The sequence below is a fragment of the Sapajus apella genome, unplaced genomic scaffold (genome assembly GCF_009761245.1).
Source record: "Sapajus apella isolate SASKATOON/1434 unplaced genomic scaffold, GSC_monkey_1.0 scaffold2, whole genome shotgun sequence".
NCBI classification, from domain to species: Eukaryota; Metazoa; Chordata; class Mammalia; order Primates; family Cebidae; genus Sapajus; species Sapajus apella.
The window spans coordinates 31,839,328-31,862,271 of NW_022436942.1; the positions used below are offsets into that span (position 1 = coordinate 31,839,328).

A 22,944-nucleotide genomic window follows, 5' to 3' on the forward strand; every position below is an offset into this window, starting at 1 on the left:
TTGTTTTTCTTCATCTATGTGTATGGATTTGCTCAGCAGATTGAATAACTACAGTTAAATTATTTGGAAAGGATTATCATTTTGCAACATTTTTCTTCATCGTGTCATACTTTCTATGGTGTGCAAAATGTATCAATTTTTAATACATTTTTTTCCACTGACCCACTCTGCTCAGTTTTATATGAAACAGTTAGAATATACCCTCTGGCTCACATCATGTTAAACTTTCATTCCAAGCTTGTATTAATGTGTGCCTTTATACTCTGATACTTGATTTGGTTAATTTTCAACTGAGGGACTCTGTGTTTGTCAACATTGCATTTCATTTGCCTGGTGACATCTCATTGATCAGATAGATCTGTATCCTTCAGTACTTCGCTTGCAGCTTTATTTATACTCATCACTCAAACTGATTTAGTGTATCATCAGCAGTTTGGATTAGTTTACAGTAGATCCCTACATCTAGGTGATAAATTATCATCTCTTGTGCATGAAGATGTATGGGATACATTTTGGAGATGACCTCCTGAACAGACACTTCATGTCATGATGCTGAGTGGTCACAGAGTTGATATTAATATGTTTCCCATACAGAAGGCCCTGGGGGGTCTTGGTTTACAAGTTGTAGAAAGAGCTAATCTGGGCTGTCAGCACTTAATTCTGCTGAAAAATCTATGAGTTGTTTTTACATTAACCATGGCTATTTCCATGTTGACAAATGGAAGTTTATTATTTGCAATTTCAAATTGTGGATAGTGTGTTTTTTTTTTTTTTTGTGGGCTCAGACCTTAATCTTCATGTTCCACATGGGAATGATGTCTTAATGGTGTTTCTTCTTTATTTATTATCTATCTAAATTTTGTGTTCTCTTGCAATTTTATGTATTCTTGTGACCCATCTTAAAGTCTTTTGGGAATGAGGCAAACTTTAAAAAAATACGTACATGAATATGTGTGTGTATATATGTATAATATAATATAGCAAGGTAGTAAGTTTCTAGATTAGTTCATATTTATACTTAACTTATAAAGTATCAGTGTAGATTCAACTGCAGTTTCAATTTTTTGTAATATTTTCTATGGAAATATATTTTAAATTTCAATTTAAATGTATTTTTCAGCAGGGAGAGACTCTAGAGACTTTCTGAGGAAAAAAAATTGTTTCTAACAGTCATATAACCCATTGGATCAGCTATGAGAAAGTTTAGGAGAACAATTTCTTACTGAATAATCATGGGTTTTCTTGGTATTGATGCATTTTGGTCTAATTCCTCTTATTTATTGAATTTCTTGTGGTGCTTAAACAGTAAGTCTTGCATTAAAAAATAAGTCTTGCATAGCTGTTCTCTCCTAATAAACTATATCAAACTTTGAAAAATAAATAGAAAGTATATACATACAAAAAAATAATTCTTGATACCACCAACAAATTTGCTTCCATTTTAATGTTTGAATTGAAGGTGGAACTGTGTTGAACTTGAACATTTCTGTGGCTAGATTATGTATTACCAATAAATAATGTATATTTTTTAAATAAAAAAGTTTACATTTTTGCAAATTCTACATGTCTACTTTCTATGTAATTAATTTCTCAAAATGGTAGTAGGCGTATTTTGAGAAACTTGAGTCAATAGAATAAATAAGGAGAAATACTTCATTTCTAACTCCAATTAATAGTGGTCTTTCTGCAAGTCACTAGACCTCTCTTGAACTCTGATATTACAGTTATGAAATGTAAGAGTTCGACTAAATACGGTAAGATTCCTTTTCTCTTTTATATTCTTTAAATCTAGGATTAATTTAATGCAGTTTTCTAGTTACACGATTTGGGTTTGACGTATTTAATTTGGGCCAGCCATTTTAATTTGATGGAAACGTTTGTAAACTAGATATACAAGAGTGAGTGACTCCTTTTTCTTGAATCTTTAATCATTTGATTATTGAGACTATATAATATGACTATCTATATATAGAGCTATAACTGTAGTCAAACCAGAGCAGCATTTTTCTATCAGATAGTTTTTGCTGGTAATAGTTTTATTTTGCTAGTATCAGGAAACTACTTCTATTTCTTTGGCTTTCATTTACTTGGTCACTTTTTTTTTTTCTGGTACTTACTTTAATAATTGTCTCTGGATACTTTACATTTTTGTGATTAAGCTACAGTGATTTTTAGATGCCATATGCTGAGAACTCTTGAAATTTCTTGGTAATTTTCAGTGTAAATGCCATCTTCTAAGGTTGGAATTTCTACTTGAACTCTGCTGAAACCAATTCTACTTATTGGTTTGGCATTTAGGTATATTGGAGTTGGTTTTGAGAAGAGCCAGCGTCCTCCTTGATGAGTGATGTTACACAGAGCTCAAACAAGGAGAACTTACTTTTTCAGAAACAAGAAAAGCTGCTAAGGAGTCTCAGTGAAATTTTGACCTCCAAGGCCTGCATTCTGATTCTGTATCCTATACTTTCCTTAATACCCCAACTCTCACATAAAAGATCTAATAAATCCATGAAATTTATTTGAGTTATAATTTTGCCACTCAGAATTTTAAATCATAGTTTATTTGTCAGATTTGTTGATTCTAAGGTTGTAAGAGATACATGATTCTTTTAGCATAGTCATAAATCTCTTGTTCCCTGCCAAACCTTCAGCTGATAATTTAAAGCACCAACATTATTGTTTGCTTTTTGTAGTCTCTCCAGTCCAGTCAGAAATAGTCAATCCTCACAAAGACTTTGTAATTCTTTATTCTGCCATAATTTTCTATCGAAATAGTCATTTGTTTTCCCAAAGCTTATTCTTCAGTTTAGGAAATTATCGATGATCATTTAAGAAACTGTTTTGGCCCTGAAAATGATTAATTATCATGATCCTATCACTCATTATCAATGATATTAGCTTCTTTAAATCTAATCAATGCAGGCAAACAATTGTAGATAACCATCTTTGAGGGTCTGCAATCACTTCTGGTATGTAATTCTGTAATATACTGAAACCCTTAGTAATATTTCAAGCAGAAAGGGAATTAACATGGGATATAGTAATTTTCTAAAACTGTTGGCATGGTTATGCAAGTAGAGATCAGGAAAGCCACTGCCAGGCTTCTGGAAATATAGAAATTTGAGTTTCTTAGGGAAGTAATACACATATTCTCAGCTGCCTAGAGTACCCCTGAAAGCCACTGGCTATAGTTTACCCCTACCTTCTGCCAAAGCCCACATGCCTGCTCTCTGCTATCTGAGCAACGACAGCTCCTCCTTCTTTACTGCCACCCATATCTTTTATGTGTACTTTTCATTCTGCAGAACATAAAGTTGAGCCTAACTAGCAAAGAATTCTTGGAAATGTAGCATTCAATCTTCTAATCCATACAGTGCACAAGAAGGTAGATGGTAGGGGAAGTGATGGTGAATGGCTAACAGTCTGACACACTTAACCTGTAAATGTCTTTGTTCTATTGATTAAATTTTATTTGTGTTATTTTTACAGGTTGTTTTATTACCATATCAATATTTAAATAGTATTAACTTCTTTATTCATCTCTTCCTTAATATTGTATTAAGACCATATGATACAACTCTATCTAGGGCAGAGAATGTTCTTAATTGATTTCAATAATTTTACCAGGACATATGATGGAAGATATAGGGAAATAAAATCAACAACTACCATATTTTACTAATTTCATAACTTCAGTCCAGTTGTTTGTGGTCTGTAATACTCAGTTTTTTCTTTGCATAAGTTGGTTTGATTGTATCAGGATAAATCAGTACCAGTAATATATAAAATTTATAAATTTCTGAAGTGATTACTCGTAAAATAAGGAGCTGGAAAAAAGATGGGAGTTTACTACTGTGAATAATTGTTTTGCTTTTGATTAACTTTAGAATTTCAGACTTTGGTTTGCACAATCACTACTGTAGGATCCTCATTCCTACCTCCCCAGGTGGGCCAATCCTCCTGGGATAAGTTAAAGTTCAGAGAGAAGAATCTCAGCAGCAGTTTGCCTAAATTGCTTTTGATTTAAGACCACCTCTACATAGGACATCTGGAAAGCACGATTATGTGTTTCTCCCAGCCCAGGATTTTCTCCTAGCAATAATTCCAGTGAGCAATGATGACTAAGAAAAATCTACATAATACATGACCTATTGGAACTTAAGTGAAGTCAGTGAGAAATGCAATAGGCAGGTCAGCAGTAACCAGAAACTGTCTCTTGCACAGAAGCTCAAGTTACACTTTTTAGATATATCATTCTTACATTTAGCACCTCATTTTTGTTTGTGGTTTACACAGCTCCAAATTCCTTTCTAGGTCATCTCTAAGGACAAGCTAGCATGATCATTCATGGGTTTCATGCCTATTTAATATTTACACTATTGGAATCTCGTTTTCTCATTAAAATGTTGCAAGCATAAGTAGAGTCCTTACTAGTCTAATACTGGGGTGGAATATGTGCAATGTAACCCCATTTCTATCCCCTCTTCCTCTTGGGCAGACTTTAGTACTCAATGTTGTTGAATTTCCCTTTCTGTGTGTTACCTGGAATATAAATACACTGCAATTTTGCCTTTTTTTCCTATCTCTATAGAAGTTCTTGGTGATTTCACATATCTCCCTGAAATATTCCGTTCTACTATAAATAAATGTTTTATATGAATTCCTTCTCTAATAAAAATTGCTCACCTTACAACATCTTTTGGTAGTTATCTTTCACTTACAGGGTTCTTAGTGTTTACAGACATACACATTACTTTTCATCCATATAGTTAAAATATTCATTTGGTAAATAAATTAGAATCTACTTATTTTACCTTGTTTTTATAATTTAAGTCCAATAGCTCAAATCCTGATTCTACATAAGTGGAATAAGTCTAATTTTTAAATAAGTAATTCAAGTAACGATTCTTTTAGATATATATCTTTATATGACTTGGATTTTCCTTATTTCATTTTTATGTTTTAATCTCCCTAATTATATTTTTTTGGATTTTTCTGGAAATAAAAATTAAAGCTGTAATTTTACAGTCCTCAGATAACATTGATTGGTTCGGTAGCTAGCTAATAAAAATATAATTACTACCTGTGCTATGCCTTTTTCTTTTAAACAAAACAATATTGTTTTAATGATTTCAGCCTAGTAGCAGCATTCTTCATGTTGTTATGAGTCAACATGAGGGTACTGAAATTATAAAGAAAGATAATTATTAAGCTTGATATAAACCGAAAGCCTGAAATCCCTGTCAGAAAGTGAGTCACCTTCCTGCTCAACCAGTGAAGGTAATTCAGCATCATCTAAAATATGGTTGAATAAAGAAAGATTTCTCTTGATTAGTATTTAACTGCTTTTTTCCATAAGGTAACCTACAGCAAGATGTTTGGCTCCAATTATCAGGGTGGAAATTGCTTATGCAAATCAATGTAAGGCAATGAGGTGTGGATAAAAAGCAAAAAGGAAATATCATTATTATTGGTTTGTGCTCATAAAATTCTGATAGCCTGAAGGTAATGACAGGCAAAAAGCCATAGGGATTATTAGTAGCAACATACTCAATAACTTGTGTTTCAATGAGGTGTTATATGTTAACATGTGTATGCAGAATTTTTATTTGAAAACTGCAGGCTTACATTTGTGAGATAGAGTTTTCTCCCTTACATGTAGGTTTTCAGAGAAGTAAAAAGTCGGAAAATAATGGAGGAACAGAGACAGTGTGTCAAAGTTAATTTTCTTTCTGAAGATATAATATTGTGTTTTTATCCAGATGGCAGCTGAATCATACTTAATCTAAAATGAATGACCATAGACAGCTTTTGCTCAAATGTCTCCTAGTTTTGCTTAAAATGCTATGCAGTTTTAGATATGCTATGGGTTAAAAGGTTAACAACTTGATAATAATTTGGTGTGTTCACTCAATGTTATATGATAACAATGTTATTATTACTAATTTTTAATTATTGGATTTGACTTAATTAGCATTTAGTTTATTAAAGACCTAACTGTAAAGGAAAATTAGTGAGCATGTTACAGAGAAATAAATATTTAAGTTTTGGAAAAGACTTGATGGATTTCAGAATTAAGAATTCCATCTTTGATACAAACAAGTATTTTTAAAAAGTAAATAGCATTCTGTATTCAAATTTCTGGATCAGAGAGAAATAACTTTTATTCATCAGTTTCAATTTTTTAAATATACAGCCATTGATTGAATCTTCATTAATTTGCTTGTGATTTAAAGGTTAACTGACTAATATGACTGTGTAACATTAACTAAAAAGCCCTTATTTTTAGAAACATATATCTCCATTTAGTCATCCTTCAGGCATTTGTCCAGCTCAACAGGAGAACTTATAAATTTATATTTATTGGTTATCTTTTATCTGTTAGTTAAGGGCTTAAGATGTATAACATATTAGCTAATCGGGTTGATACTATAAAATGACGTTTTGGTTATTTAAATGTATCTGTGAAATTATTAGACACATTTAGTTGATGTATGGATGTATTTGTATTTTAGTATGTGTGTAAATGCATACCGATCTTTGTAGACATTGCCATTTGGTGGTTGGGTTGCAAGTTCAGTGGTACAATAAACTTGCCTTACAGGCATTTTTCTGTAAACAGCTTAGTTCCTGCATCAGCAGTTTTCTTTCTTTTCCATTTTAAATTTATTTTTCTTTTTATTTGATGTTCTCTTTTTGAAAAGTGCATCTGATAGCCTAGAGCTATATATTTGAAATGTTACATAAAATTCCTCCTAAGTTAAAAATACTTTCTCCTCATTTAATAATATTTTTATAATTGATTGACATGATTCTGTCACATAGCTTAGTTTAAAATAGTAATATGACATAGATATAACATAATATATTTTGCTTTGTCCATGTTTGTGAGCATTTATATTACTTTCCAGTTTTTGTTAAATAACACTCTAATAATCTTTACATTGTTGATTTTTTCCCTTATATTTTCAACTATATATATATATTTTTAGAAGCATAGTATCATTTTTTTCTCCAAAATATTAAACCAGTATATAATGCTAGAAGTTTGAAAGTTCTCTCTTTATACTACACTAAGTAAACAGCATTCTTATAAATTTTCAAAATAAATTTCTTACTAATTTAGTAAGTAAAAAATTTATTCCATTGTTATTTCAGTGTATATATTTTATCATAAATGAGGCTATGAAATATTTAATACATTCTCTACTGGCATTTCACTCTTTTCATTTACTCTTTTATAAGATTTATCCATGTCTCTTATGCATTAAAAATTGAGGTCTTACTCTCTTTTTAGTAACTTTATATAGTTATAAAATAAAAGTAATGAACTATAACATATTTACTGCAAACTCGTTTCTCCTGTATTTAATATGTTAAAATTATTGTTATAAAACAGCATGTTATAAATTAGTGGCTTAAGAGTGTTGCAAAGGCTTAAGTTACATATTTTGAACCTGGTTTACAAAAGATTCATATGCATCTAAAATTCCATTCTGGTCTATCTTTGTATTTTCATTTATGGAAGACAGAGCTTCATGTTAGCATGGCATACAAAGAAGTGGTGTCATCCACTTGTTATACTGAATCTGATATCCTTTTGCAACCAGTCTCCTGTATTCACCTTCTCTTCTGCTCAAGATCTCTCCCTGTGATTATTTTACAGATCATTTTCTTTTCCATTTAAGAACAATAACACATGTAAGTGTCAAAAATCACTTCTTAATGTTTTGTGCCAATAAACCAAAATTATAATTTATCTTCCTGTACCAGCTTTGCTTCGTTTTATGTATACAGTTCGTGTTCCTCACCCATTAGACGTGCCCAGTCATTCATTTATTCCACATGTATTTATTATGCACCTATTCTATGCCAGACATCATGACAAGTACTACGTATTCAGGGCATGCTGTACATAGCAGATATGGCTTCTGTTCTCATGAATCGTATAACAGGATAAAGGAGACACACAATAGATAGGAAAAAAGTAATAGATATATTTTTACTCAATGTGAAAAATGCTAGAAAGCAAAAAATAGGATTCTGTGAGAAAGCATAGCGAGCAGGTGGTTGGAACAATTCTAGATTGGGTGTTTAGGGAATCCTTCTTGAGAAGATGGTAGGTATGCTGAGATCTGAAGGAAGAAAGATGGGGTCAAGGAGATTCCAAGAAGAGGGAAGAGCCCTACAAAGGGCTAAAACAAGAACTGAGCATGTTCAAGGAAAATAAAGAAACTGGTGGGTGAGTAGAGTTAGTAAGAACAAGAGGTAGGAGAGGTGAGCAACAGCCAGTCACACAATGCCCAATAGTTTGTGCTAAGATTAATATTATTCAAGTGCTGTATTAAACAGCTTTAAAGTGGATGCGTAATGGCTCTATTTATATATAGAACAGTTTTCTGGCTAATTGTAATAATACACTGGATTTGAGGCAGTCAGCATACCAAGAAAGGGATTGGGCAAAAAAAGTAAAAAGGATATTTTAATACTCAGGGGAGAGATTATCGAGGCTTAAATGGTTCATAGAAATAGAGACATAGATGGATCCCAAATGTTTTTTAATGGTAGAATTCAATGGGCCTAGGGATAAATTGGTCGAAAAGTGTGGTATGTGAGGGGAGGAAGAGAATGTAATCAAGAATGATTCTGAGTTTTCTGGGATGAGGACCTGGAACAATTCCCTGAACGACTGTAACAACTTGAGATTGAGAGAAGAGGAGCTTGGAGAGGTGATTGAGATGGGACAGCTGGAGAGACAGGCAGAATACCAAGGGCATCGTGTCACAGATGCCAAAAGAAGATCTTGTTTCAAGAACAGGAAAGTGGGCAACAAGGTTAAATGCAGAAACAAGGTGGAGAAGGATAAAGACTGTAAACTGTTTCTTTTGGTAGCCTGTAAATTCATTGGTTTCAGTGGAGTAGGTTAAAGAGTGAATGGGAATGTGGAAATGGAAACAGTATGCAGAATAAAACTAAACACAGTTTTTCAGGAAGGAGATAAGAAAAACATGGTCAGTGGCTAGAGGGGGATAAAGGCTAAAGAAAATTTTTGTTTTATTTTTAAATCTGAGAGGGAGCTGTACTGGTTTGAAGCTGGCAGGAAGATTCAAGGGATGACTGATAATGTTGGAGAAGTGAGAAACAACTCCAGAACCTTGTTCATTGAGAAGGTGAAGGCACTTGTCTTTAATAGGATACTTATTTCCAGTAAATTTGGAATGCTGGCAATAGGGAAATGAGAGAAATCCTTCTGATGACTTATATTTTTTCAGTGTTTTTTGAGAGAAAGTCAGCAGCTGAATGAAAGTGAGCTGAGAGTGGGAAGTGGAGAAATTTGAAGATAGAGAATTGAAAGAGTAGAAAGGTACTTCCTGACAGTTTTGAGTTCCTATTTGAATTTGGTGATTCTGAATTTATCATAAGCTCAGCTTTTCAATTGGATGATTTTCTCCTGTGATATTCAGCTGGATGAGTACAGGTTTGGAGAAGACAAATACTTGGATTCTTCCATGATTGGGATTTTTGCCAAGTACTATAATTGAAGGACAGTACAACAAAAAAAGATCAGGCTGTTTCCCAGGATTTAGTTAAGATGATTTATGAAATCTAAGCTGGATACTCAGGAAAGAGGAGACAGGAAGAATCTGAGAGAAAAATAAGCTGCCATTAATATTAATAACAGTAAACAATATATTAGCAAAGTATAATATTATGATTTTAACACTAAATGAAAGAAATCCTCCAGGCTTCTAACTTATGGGAAACATAACATGCCCTTACTGAATTCCCCTTCTGTCATGTTCATTAATATGAAAATATTATAGATAACTTTTTCTGTTCAGAGCATATGCTAAAGAGCCCTGTGGTCTCATCCACACTAATTCGCAGTCTGATTCATTTTTCTGAAATGCATTGATCAGTGAATGGGAAAGAAGTAGATAATTGCATGTTTCTTGAGTTTGATATACATCTTTTCTGAACCTTTCTGGTCACCTGAAGATTAGTGTCTTTATTGCATGAGTGCCAACTTGGGAAAATCTCTTTTGTGCTGAGTCAAATTAGTGTGCCCATTCCATGAACTACCCATCAGAGGTTTTGTCATCTCAGCAGAGCTCTGTGAAAAACAGGGTGCTAGACCCCACAACTTGAACTGTCCAAAACGCATTACATGACAAGATTTGGAAAGAAGTCTTCTAAACAGCTTTTCTCAAGCCTGAAGGAAGCTTTGTTCTCAATTTTTCTTTTCTTTTTCTACTGCTGTACTGCACCCCACACCCCACCCAGGCGCATTTGTACTTCAGGTTAGTCCATATAATTTTCTTTTTCTTTTCCTTTTCCGCTTGCTTTCTTTCGTTCTTTCTTTCTTTCTTTCTTTCTTCTTTCTTTCTTTCTTCTTTCTTTCTTTCTTTCTTTCTTTCTTTCTTTCTTTCTTTCTTTCTTTCTTTCTTTCTTTTTCTTTCTCTCTTTCTCTCTCTCTCTCTCTTTCTTTCTTTCTTTCTTTCTCTCTCTCTCTTTTTCTTTTCTTTTCTTTCCTTCTCTTTCTTTCTCCATCCCTCCCTCCCTCCCTCCCTCCTTCCCTCCCTCCCTCCTTCCCTCCTTCTTTCCTTCCCTCCTTCCCTCCTTCCCTCCTTCCTTCCTTCCTTCCTTCCTTCTCTCCTTTTTTCTGATAGAGTTTTGGTTCTTGCCACCCAGACTGAAGTGTAATGGCACAATCTCAGCTCACTGCAACCTCTGCCTTCCCGGTTCACGCCATCCTCTTGCCTCAGCCTCCTGAGTAGCTGGGATTAAAGGCAGCTGCTCTCTTGCCCGGCTAGTTTTGTATTTTTAATAGAGATGAGGTTTCACCACGTTGGCCAGGCTGTTCTCAAACTCCTGAACTCAGGTGATCTGCCCCACTTGGCCTCCCAAAGTGCTGGGATTACAGGTGTGAGCCACCAGGCCTGGCCAATTCCATACAATTTTCTTATGGTGTCTCTAGAACATTTTAGCTTCTCTTGGAGGGAACATTGAAAAAGACTTTTGACACTAGTTTTTTTTTTCCCATGTAAATTGCTATTAAAGTAACTGAAGCTTCTTGGATTCTTTGTGTGACTGATATTTTCTAAGTCATTTATTTGTTTTATGTCATTTTCTGTTCATACTCTTGTCATGTAAGTACTACATTATGTACATTTTTCAGTTGAAGAAATTAAGGTTTTAGAGAAAATAGATACTTTATCCAAGATCACATGACTGGTAGGGATCAGCCTGAGTTCATACCTAGTTTTTTGTTTGTTTGTTTGTTTGTTTTTTAATATACACCTTCTTTCTCAACTAAATTACATTTCTTCCCAAATTGTCACCAGCACCAGGGCTGGGCGAACAAAGAGGTGGGAGAGGGAAACTCTGTGTACATGCCTGCAATCAGCGGGGAACTTGATTTACAAGAAGCAGTGCATTTTTACCAATCAGGATGTAATCTGTCTATTTTGTGAGTGAGTGGTGATCAAAGCCCTTTATCAGGGTGTTCAGAAAAAGCAATTCACAGGCTTCATTTTTACGAATAGATTCACTTTATGTCTCAGTAATATTTCATGCTAGCAGCAAAAGTGAGAGGTAGAAATATTTTAGTACCCCAGAACTCCTCTATAGACTATGACACTTATATTATTTCACTGACAGGTGTGGGACCCTGTCACCTTGTTCTGGCATGGCGTACAAATCCTACAGTGGTAATATTGTAACTCTGGTGATGTGCCTGCATGTTGAGGAATTGATGGTATGATCTATAATTACAACATAGGAGATACTGAAACACAAAAGTGGTGTGAGAAGATGCCATTGTCTGTAATTTTAAGCAAACAAACAAGAAAACCTTTCATGAACTGGCAGGTTGTTTTGATTTACAATTTTATGATATTCTACTATATTTAGCAGACTCTTATAAAAATTTACTTATTCTTACAAAATTTATATTAATTGGGTGGAATACTGGATTTTTAGAACATGTAAAATGTCTTTTTGTTCCTAGTGAACTATCTAAATACTCCCATATCTAAGCAAGCCACTTCTAAAGGTAAATTTAGGGTAAACACATTTAAAAATTCAGAATTAGAATGACATGCAAACCATGATAACTGATTTTCAACTATTCCTCTATCTCTCTAATAGTTTTCTTTCCTAAATGTGTCATCTTTTTTTTCTTTTAATGTCTTGTGGCTTGAAACTGCTGTACCTCAAAAAGTTTAGTAATCATTCTTATTATACTGGATTTCCTTCTTGGAAATTTAATATACTTTAATAATAAAGGAAAGTTTCAATAATTATTTATACCATTTTATCTCTGACTCTTATCTAATAGAATTAAAATATAAATATTACTTTTAAATCTTTGCATAATGCTTCCTTAGTGCTTTATGACTCACTTTTACTAAGTCTGAAAATTATCATCAATTTCTAGGTGTGAATCCAAATAAATATCTTGGTCTGTGGTGTAGCTTTCTTTAAGTTGGTCATCTGTCACTGTTTTTGTCTTCTTGCTTCTGTTTTTCAAGGTTAGAGAATGTAAAAACATCCTCTGAAGTGCATGGGCCAGGCTTCAAATTGGTTTTACCCAACTCTGTGTGACATTGCTGTGATCTGATACTTTTAATCTACTTTTGTTGCTGTTTATGGTTTCCTTTAAGATCACGGTACTGTAATAATGCACATACTTACAAATATGTAAGTGCAGAACTTAACGGTTCTCAGTTCAGAAGTCCCTGTTTTAGAAGCTTTAAGATAAAATGTTGCTTTTTAAAATGTTTTTGCTGTTGCCATTCTGTGTGCATTCCCTCTCCACCAGTCTACAGAACCTTCTGTACTTTGTATTTCAGTTTTAATCTTTCTCTCCAACCTTCTTGTCCACTTTTAAAACAAAAAAAATTAAGTATACATCTCTTTCATGCCATACCTACTACTCATAACAACAAAAACCTAGCTGATTTACTGAACAGAATTTAGTGTTCTTTAGATTTTATTTTGTATGAGTTGTAGGCAATAGTTTATTTTTCTTACTAGGGATCACCAAGATAATGTAAAGTGTCTTCCTTCATTTTGTTTAACCCATTAGGGTTGTATTATGCAAGCAACAAAAACAAACTCTGGTTAAATTAGGCAGAACGAAAATTACTTGAAGGATATAGGTAGCCCGTTGAATCATTGGGAAGACTGAAGACGAGGCTTGCAAAACAGAATAAGAACTAAAGGAGACTCAGAAATCAAGAGATGTAGCCAAGGTCATGCCACAGGAGTGGCAGGCTCAGCTGCTGCCATTAGAGGGGCTACCACAGAACCCCCCAGTGGCTGCCATTAGAAAGGCTACCACAGGACCCTCTGTGTCACCATGAGAGGCATTACTCTTTTTGGATTCACAATCCTAGGACAAAACACCTCCTTGTCTGAGACCAGAGCACATGCGTAGGCATTAACTGCCAGGGAAAGTGGAGAGCGATTATTTAGTATTTTTTCCCTTCCATTTGAATAGAGCAAGGCAGAGATTTTGCCTTCCTTCCAGATTCCATAGTGAGTGATTGCCCCCCAATAAAACTGGTGCTTAGATGCTGGAAAGCCAAAAAATGACAAATGCCCGCTACAAATTTTTTGAGATACAATTATTCTTGATAGAAAGTAACAATATTTCAAACCCTTGCTTCAGCCTTCTTGTCACATAGTCAGAAAAATCTGTGCTTGAATTTACCTAGCATTTCCAGACTAGCCTTTCAAGTATAGGGCATCCTACTTCCCAGTGTCAATGAGTCCACTTTCCCAGTGTCAATGAGACTTCCCTGTCTCACTAGAGAAAGCACTATTGGTGGTGGTCATCTGCCTATACTAGTTGCCCACTCCTTCTTATTGTCTGAATTTTGATTTTTTTTTTCAAGTTCTCACCCTCTTCTAAACAGCCATATACTTGAAAGGACTATGTCTTTCCTTGGGTAAAGTTCAAACCATGGTCCCTTAAAATGCAGTAACAGATTCTTGATAGAGCACATGATGTAATTTTGACAAATGACAAATGTGGAAAATGTGCTGCAGAATTTGAAGGAAAAATTTCCTGATTCTTAAAAAGAGGTTCTCAGGAAGAAATTCTGTCTCTTTCCTCTGAACAAAGTCACATCTGAATGTGATACTAGGGATTGCTGGTGCCATCTAGCCACAAACCTGAAAATGAAGCTAAATCATAGATAGGGGTAGGACCAAAATAATTCTAGAAGAAGGTGGCTGAAGCTCTGTCCTACCTACTTATGATAGGAGAGAATAAATATTGCTATTTTAAAAGTCATTCTGGGATACATATTTATTACTTGCAGCTAAACATGTGTAAACCAATCCACATGGTTTTCATGGAACCGTCCCTTTATGTCTCAAGAATAAACCATTTATGTAGTTAATCCTCTATCCTAGCATGCTAAAGGACTCTTTAATAGCGAAGCAATTATTCCATAATTATTTCCATGTAAATCTTAAAAGATAATAGTGCTTTATTTCCTTAACTCACTCCTTTTCCCTTGTCTTTATTAGTCCTGTTGGCTTTTACACAGGACTTGTTATGACCCACATCACTTGTTAGCAAATGAAATAAAACAAAAATGGTCTCGTATGCAATAGTTCACAATTTTTGGTGACACTATATGCAATCGTATGTATCTGTTCAAGTTATATGTCTGATAAATATATACTGAAATCATAAATTATGTCCTGTGTTGTATTTAAATATGACATTTTGGGGGATTCTGACAGATATAAGAAATCTATGCTTACTGCATTGTCAGTTATCAACAGAAAAGAATATTGCAAAATGAAAGTCAAATCACACACACACACACACACACACACACACACACATATACATTTATATATAGAGAGAGTACTTGTATACTAGACTGGGCACAAAGATGTTGGTTTAATAGTGGTAAACAACACTGGCAGTATCATTAATCTCACGGAGTTTACAGACTGTGTGAACAGTCAAACTAATAAACAGGCAACTATGACACAATGGGATAAATGGTATTATATAGAACAATGTGTGAAAATATAAAAGAGATATTTAACTTAGCATTAGGAAGGTGGTTGAAGTGGATGAGAAATAATTCCTGGAGCAAATGCATCAAAATTGAGTTCTGGAAATTGAATTGAATTGAAGTAGGCAAAGGAGAAAAAAATGTAGAGAATTGCATGTGCAGAGAGCCAGAAATGAGATAAAATATCCATTAGGCATTTTCAGAAAGCTGAAAGTGGCTAAATTAATGCAGGGAGCAACAAGCTAACAAAGAGATTTGAGAAATACAGAGGGACAAGACTATGAGGGCCATTTTTTAGATTATATTAAAGAGTTTGGATTATATTCTGAACATAGCAGGGATTTATGTGTATTTGATCAAAAATATTCTGGCTTTGTGGGAGAGAATGGATGTGAAAGGGACAGAGCGGAAGCAAGGGCAGCTGTCATTATCCATGTAAGATTCTGTAGAGTGGTTGACTAACAGGTAAGGAGAAGTGGGAATCTTGGAGTATATTTAGGTCATGGATTATTAATTGAATGTGGTGGAAAGGGTGATCAAGGCATCAAGACAGCTCTTTGGTTGAGGTGGATGTAAAGGCCATCACTGGAGAAGGGCCACCAAAAGGAGTCAATGTAGGGGAGGACAATGAGTTCAGTTTTGAATACAACTCAGTTATCTTTATGGCATCTCTTAGATATTGGATTTGGGTAGGCACAGGCATGGGGTTTAGATGTAGGTTGAAGACTCTGAGTTCCAATGTTATGATTTATTAAGTGATCTTGATAATATCTACCTCTTAATGTTGTGTGGACTGAATGAAATAAAATATAAGGTAACTTGAACAGTGTTAAAAAGGAGACAAATATTACTGTTTTCATGTGCTGTGTTCTTTCGTGATTATTGATAATGATGTGTTTCCTTCTCAGTTACTCAGTTTTCTAACCTATAGCCTGAGATTATTAAAAAGATTACCAAAGAGAATGCCCACTGAATATTTATGGTATATGCTTTGCTCTCTTCACTCTTTTAACACTATATGTTGAATCATTTAATTCTCAGAAAAAATATACAGTGTTATTTTATTATTCCCATTTTATAGATGTGAAGATAAGCACAAAGAGTTAAACAACTTTCTAAAGATCATATAGCTAGTGAATGTTGGGCCTTGGGTTTAAATTAAGACAGGCTCTTGTTACTGCATTTTAAACTACTGTACTATGATGCCTCTTTCCATAGGAGAGATGCAATATATTCTTGTTTAATAGGCTTTTAACTTTTAATAAGTCTATATTATTTGTTATGTTCCTTAAGAATATTCAGGCGATTATCTTTATTTTATTCCTTACAATAACTCTATTATTTCAGAAATACATAGTATAGAGAAACCACAATTCTTTTAAAGTTAATATTAAAACATTCTTCTATTTTATGTCATAATGTCAAATCTGCTGCAGACTGACTTGCATACACATAAATGTAAACATAGATTTCCATTTCAGATTTATATCTCTAAGGACTTTCATATTCAATGACTTAGAGGTTTGAAAGGAACTTAAAATCATTTTATTCAATGTGATACCAAATGTGATTTCATCTTGCCAAGTGGTTATTATACCAAGACTTCTATAGCTTCAGTCATGGAAATCTTCCTACACAAATCACATCTCAGTATCTGTAGCTGTTCTTAGTAAGCTTTTCTTCACCATTGTTTCTCCTGTACTAGAAAGTTGTCTGAAAACACTCTAGTGCTCCATACATTTTGTGGAATTAATGAAAAAATATTAAAACACACTCATTATCCTTTAAGTTTCTTTATAATTCTGCAAAATTTTCTTAATTCCAGCTATGAGTATGTTTAAGTAAGCTTTCTCTTTAAAAAAACAAAAAGGAAACTTTTTTTAAAAAGTTGGCACATGTAAAATTCCAGTAACATCTGAATATTAGGGTTACCAAGAGTTCAAGAAGATATGTTATCTTCCCTGAATACAGAGGCAGGCAAGTTGGAAATTGCTTCTTATGTCTGGATAATTTTCATTTCAGCCTGCTTAAAGTGGAAACTTGAGTTTTATTCTAAACTGAGGAAGGAACAAATAATTCAAACTGACGATATTGGGACAAGGTCAACTCATACTGTGAATAGACTTTTATTATCTATGGGAAGAAAAGTGTAGTTGTATATTGGACTTTATAGTTAGCATTCCTTCGTTTCCCTTTGCTGAATTAGCCTAGCAGCACTACCCATAAACAGAATCTAGGAGTAAAGAACTCTAATTTTAGCACCTTTTATTATTACATAACTAAAATAAAATGCAAGTTAGGTATATTGGCTAAGGCCTGTAATCCCAAGCCTTTGGGAGGCCACAGGGGGAGACTAACTCAAGCCCAGGAACTCAAGGCCAACTTGGGCAACATAATGGGATCTTGTCACTACAAAAAATTTTAAGAAAAAGAGAAACAGCTGAGTGTGGTGGTACCTGTGCCTGTAGTCACAGCTATTCAGGAGGCCGAGGAAGGAGGAGCACTTGAGCCTGGGAGGTAAAGGTTGCAGTGAGCCATGATCACATCACTACACTCCAGCCTGGATGACAGATTGAGCTCTTGTTTCAAATAAAAAATAAAAACATAAAATAAAATGCACATTTATATTTTATAAATCTTATTCCAAAATTTATTTATTTAAGTGAAAAAAGCATAAAGAATAATTTTGAAAGTTAAATCTGAAATAATCAATTTAAATCCTGGTCCCTGGGTTCATGTTAAAGAATCTCATATGGAATGTTCAAAGCCAAATTAGGATTCAGAATGGTTATTCAGAGTTGTATGTTTTTAAAAACAAAGTTTTTTAAAAAACAAAGTTGTGCATTTTAAAAAACAAAATAACACCTGATGCAATGATGAATTTGTGGCTGCTAAGTTAGTGTTGGACATTGCATCTCTAGGCAACTGATTAAGTGGGAGTTGCCATTTTCTGTGGCGTGAATTGCCAACAAAAGCTGAATCTGTCACAGGTGTTATAATTTGCATTTCAGAAAATTTGCTTCCCCCAACTTTAATTATCCCCAGAGTAGCCCACTCCATATAAAGTACTGAAGAAGTCAGCATTTTTCTGTTTAGTACTTTGATGTAATTTAGGATTTTGTCTACTATCTATATGTTGCAGAGATAATGGAATTTCAAATGAAGGAGGGGGCCTTTTACAATATATAACAGTATTTTTAATATTCATTGTTCCACTCTGAAATCAGAAAAAATAATACAAACCAGCCATAGCTAATTAGTACATTGACAAGACAAACCACACTTTTTAGAAGAGAACAAAGTGTGAATTGAATGGAAAGTGTATAGGTTTTACCACTAATAACTGATCATTAAATATGGCAAGTCCTAAGCCCCAAAATATTAAATAAACTTAGGAATAACATTTTCTTCTCAAATATTAATGTGTGTTTCAAACCTATGGAAATAAGTATTTATAATTATTGTAATAGGCAGCCTTTCCTTTGCAGAGAGACCACTGAACTAGAGACAGATGGTGGAGAAAGTATTCTTCTGGCAAAGCAGTCCCTCTTAGTATATATTAGCTATTTCTTTTTTTCATAAAATAAAATATTTCTTTTTCAACACTTTAACACAAAAGCCTGGTGGGAAAGATTCACTAAATATTCAACAGCAGAGGTAGTGTTTTCAGAATTGACTGAGATTGACTTGTTCAATTAGAGAAAGATCTTTGACCCTGGATATCGGTAAGCAGTGATTAGAGCTATGGAAATAATTTTTAAGAGATTAATATTGTTTGACAACTTAAGAAATATTTTATAGCTAAATCTCTGGAATATTTTAAAATGAGATTCTTTATCTTTTTGTATGTCCCTTTTTATTAATATAATTATAACAAATGATAATTATTAATTGATTGAGAAATAATTGTGTTTACTACTTACTGTTTAGCCCTTGAATTGTAATTACAACTTTATATTCTTGTAGGATTATTTAACCATTCATAAGTATGGCAATGCAGCAAGAAATGATCTCTGGAATACATTATCAGAGGTAAAGTATAGGAATCTCAAATATCAAAACCTCTACTTGAATATTTGAATGCATTTAAAAGACATTCAAACCTTTATTGACATTGAGTTTGTTTTTACTTTTTACATTTTTCATTTGTTCATGTTGATTTTTTGTTTTATATAATGTATTGTAAAATAATGGAGTTTAAAACTAAACTACAAATGGTATTAATAGATATCTTGCTTACTTTCAAACATGACAACGCTTCTGAAATATAATTTTAATATGGTATAAGATATTCATGTTAAAAAATAATTAAGTTTTAAATATTTTTTTCTATATGTCAAATATTTAAACTTTACACTAGACATGCTGGGAATACTTACTGATGCCTCAAGTTTTTGCTTTAACAATAACCTATATTTTATATTTTTATGCTATGTCAAAAATTTAATCTTAATATAACTGTCATTTTTATGTACACGTATGAGGCTTAACTTGGGGCAAGAAGATTAATTCCACTAACACATTATATTGTCTTCACTGACTTTAAATGTTTTCATATGTAGATAAATAGTAAAGATAGAAATAAAAATGCCTTAATGTTAATCATGTTGATAATTCACATTTATGAAACTAATTTATACATTTTTCCTTGTAAAGGCTTTAAAAAGAAATGGGAAGTATGTAAATATACAAGAAGTAATGGATCAGTGGACACTCCAGATGGGTTATCCTGTTATCACCATCCTGGGAAACACAACAATGGAAAATAGAATAATAATTACCCAACAACATTTTATCTATGACATCAGTGCTAAAACTAAAGCACTTAAACTTCAAAATAACAGGTACAACATTCTTTTTTACATGAAAAATAATTGTTTTTATTTTTACATTTCACTTTGCAGTTTGAATGTTTCAGAGAGCATCAGTAATACAATTTTGAAATGTTGTAAATGAAATATAGTTCTTGTTTCTTTATTTGCACAAGTTATTTTCATTTTGATTCTTCTTTTACTCCCGTTTCCTGACTATCTGAAAATTCAGGCTGAAAAACATCAAAGTTATTTGTTTAGGAGGACAGAATTTTAAATAATCATGGTGGTTAAAAAGAATAAAATGTTATTTTTCACTTTTCCCCATGAATGTTTTTTGAATTAAATGCAAGAAAGTTAAAATGTGTTGCTGTGAATTAAAAGGAATTGAGCAAACTGTGAGATTTATAAAGCAAGTGAGAACAGAAACTAATAATGCAGAAAAACTAATTAAAACAAAAATCAAATTAAATAATGACTGAGATAAAGGAATTTAAAACAACACTTTAAAATGAGCTAATGATAAATGCCACTTTGTATCAACATATGTTCTCTTATTCTCATTTTTAGTGTTTAAAACCAATAAACAGACAGTATATATAGAATCTTTATTTGTTGTTTCTTTAACTTTCTGCTGAAACGCTTATTTAATTACTGATAACAGCATGTAGCATTTTTGTTTCTTTTCTACTGTATGTTTTCTGACTATTTTGTGTCTCATTAAAGGCTAAGCCAAGGAATGATAGTAGTACTTAAATCAGTCCATTTCATTTCATTTAAGATGCCCTAGTAAGACTTTGGGTCCTATGAAGGCTGGGATTGAGGGTAGGGGTTGGGAGGTACAGGAAGAGGGAGAGAAGTTGAAATTCATAAACACAATGAGATGTTTAGATTAGGTTACTAATGCTGTCTCCCATTGCCTTGGAAAATTAGGGGTATGACTTTATCATCCACCAGTATCTAGGAGATCTGGAACAGACATTAAGTTTGCTTTCTCATCTCTAGGAAGAATGGAAATTGTTCCCCAGTAGGCTAGCTTCAAGACCAGCCAATTACCCAGTCAAAGTGACTGAGAAATTCATGAATGTTTCTGGTGACTACATTTGGAATCCGATTCAGGAAAGCAATGTCTTACATCTCCCTCACCATAGACAGTCTATATTTACCTTCAACACACTACCCTCTGCAATCCAACTGTGTGGACTCATGGAATGTGCTAGTACCCTGCCACGCTGTCACCACTGTTAGGGACTGACTCTGTCAATGCTTCTTCCCCCAGCCTGGATTCCCCACATCTGCCAAGTGTTGTTTCTAATCCTCTGATGTCTGGCCCCAGGCAAAACAAGCACAGCGTAGGCATCAACTCTGGCCTTGCCAGGAAGTACATAAAAACTTGACTGTGACAAAGTTAGAGAGATTCAGGCCAGGCCTTTGAGAATGATCAGTCTGACACAAGCATCATTGATGCAGGAAAACATAAAGGACACGCAGATGACAGAACAAATTTTGGACAAAAACATTCTGTCAACCTATAACATACTTCAGATGTACCAGCCAGGAGTCTGATTCTTTAAAGGAAGAACCTCTCCCCGGCTGTATAAGCATATGTAACATCTAGACAGCTTTGTCGCTTTGTCTTCTGGAGTTATAAAATCATATGGATGAGTTTGAATTCTGAGAACTTAGCATATAAAATATTAAGAGTAGGATAATGTAGGACATCCTATTAGTCTCAAAAATGATTTTCTATTTATTTTGCAATTATAGAGCTTATAGCTGAAAATGTATTATTGCAATTTTATAGTATTGATCATTTAATTAACTATAACGTTCTGATCAAAGCTTCAATGCAACTCTATCTGGCCTATGTGTATAACCTTCCTAGATCTTTACTTCACAATGAAAACAGTTGATGGAGTAAAACCAACTGCCTATCTATTCCAGAAATTCTGTCAATTGAGTACATTTTCTGAGCCAGGAAAATCAATTGTCTTTTTATTTTTCTAAGAAATATTGGAACATCACAGCAATATGCCTAGAACATTTTAAGTAAATCTAGTAATTATATTTTTGTATGTAATAGTTGTATTACAGCATAGAAAGGCAAGATCTTTACATAACTAAATAGTCACATTAAGTTAGTTGATGTGTAACAGAGTGTAAAGTATATTCTAGAATTTTGGTACTTGGGAAGTTGTGAATTTGCGTAGCCTTTTTCTTTATAAAGTTAATGCATTGCGATGTTAAGTAATGTCTCCCTATACACTGAGGAGCTTCTCAGCGTTCTTTGCTGTAGTGAATTATACTTACCTCCACAGTCATATTTTCCTTCTCTTAATGCCCTGATGACAGTGACATCTGAACGGTTTTCACAAAATCTGCACAAATGCTTCATTAATATTGATGCTATTTTATAAAAAGATGTCTCATTCAAGTTTATATACACCTATTCACTGCTACCTTAATATAACCATTAGAATAAAAGTTGTTTTATTATAACAATGAAAATGACTGATGAAGAGAGGTAGTCCCAGGTACTGTTAAAGAAAAAAATACCTTGGGGGGTCTTTTTTAATGCTTAAAATAAGATGACAAAAATTCAAGTTAAACTGAAACAGCTGGAACACAATCTAATTTCCTAAGTTATTTTTTCTAATATCTTTTTAAGCGTAAGCCATTGGAGTCTCAGATTTCTTTACAACACACAGGGCTTTTCACTCAACTATGTTTAGGGTTTTCTAGTCTTTTAAGTTATAATCAAAAAACAACATAATTATCAGGCTTTCTTTGATTTTAATTTGAAAAGTTATGAAATGTATTGACAGCACAGTAGTTCAGAAAATGCAAATTTCAAATGTGCTTGGTAGCTTGGAACTTTTGTCTTTGTGACTATGTAGATTTTGGTAGTGTGTGTGCATATACACAGACACACATAGACTAGGGAACAAAAATGTTCTCAGGAAAAATAGAATTTTTTTTTTAAGTTTTACAAAATGCCTCAAAGCTTGTATCCCCAAACCATATAGTTAACTTGTATCAGAACAGCTGTGCGATACAATGTCTGACATTTTGGACCTTGCTGTATATAT

At 33.5% G+C, this 22,944-nt stretch overlaps 1 protein-coding gene across 1 annotated transcript in view; it reads left to right on the forward strand.

Annotated features, from left to right (window-relative positions):
• TRHDE (thyrotropin releasing hormone degrading enzyme) overlaps window positions 1-22,944 on the forward strand; it is a 392,378-nt gene that overhangs the window by 265,966 nt on the left and 103,468 nt on the right. The window contains exons 8-9 of the mRNA XM_032295835.1: window positions 19,011-19,076; window positions 19,701-19,888. Of these exons, the coding sequence (XP_032151726.1) occupies window positions 19,011-19,076; window positions 19,701-19,888 (254 nt within the window). The remainder of the gene's footprint in view (window positions 1-19,010; window positions 19,077-19,700; window positions 19,889-22,944) is intronic.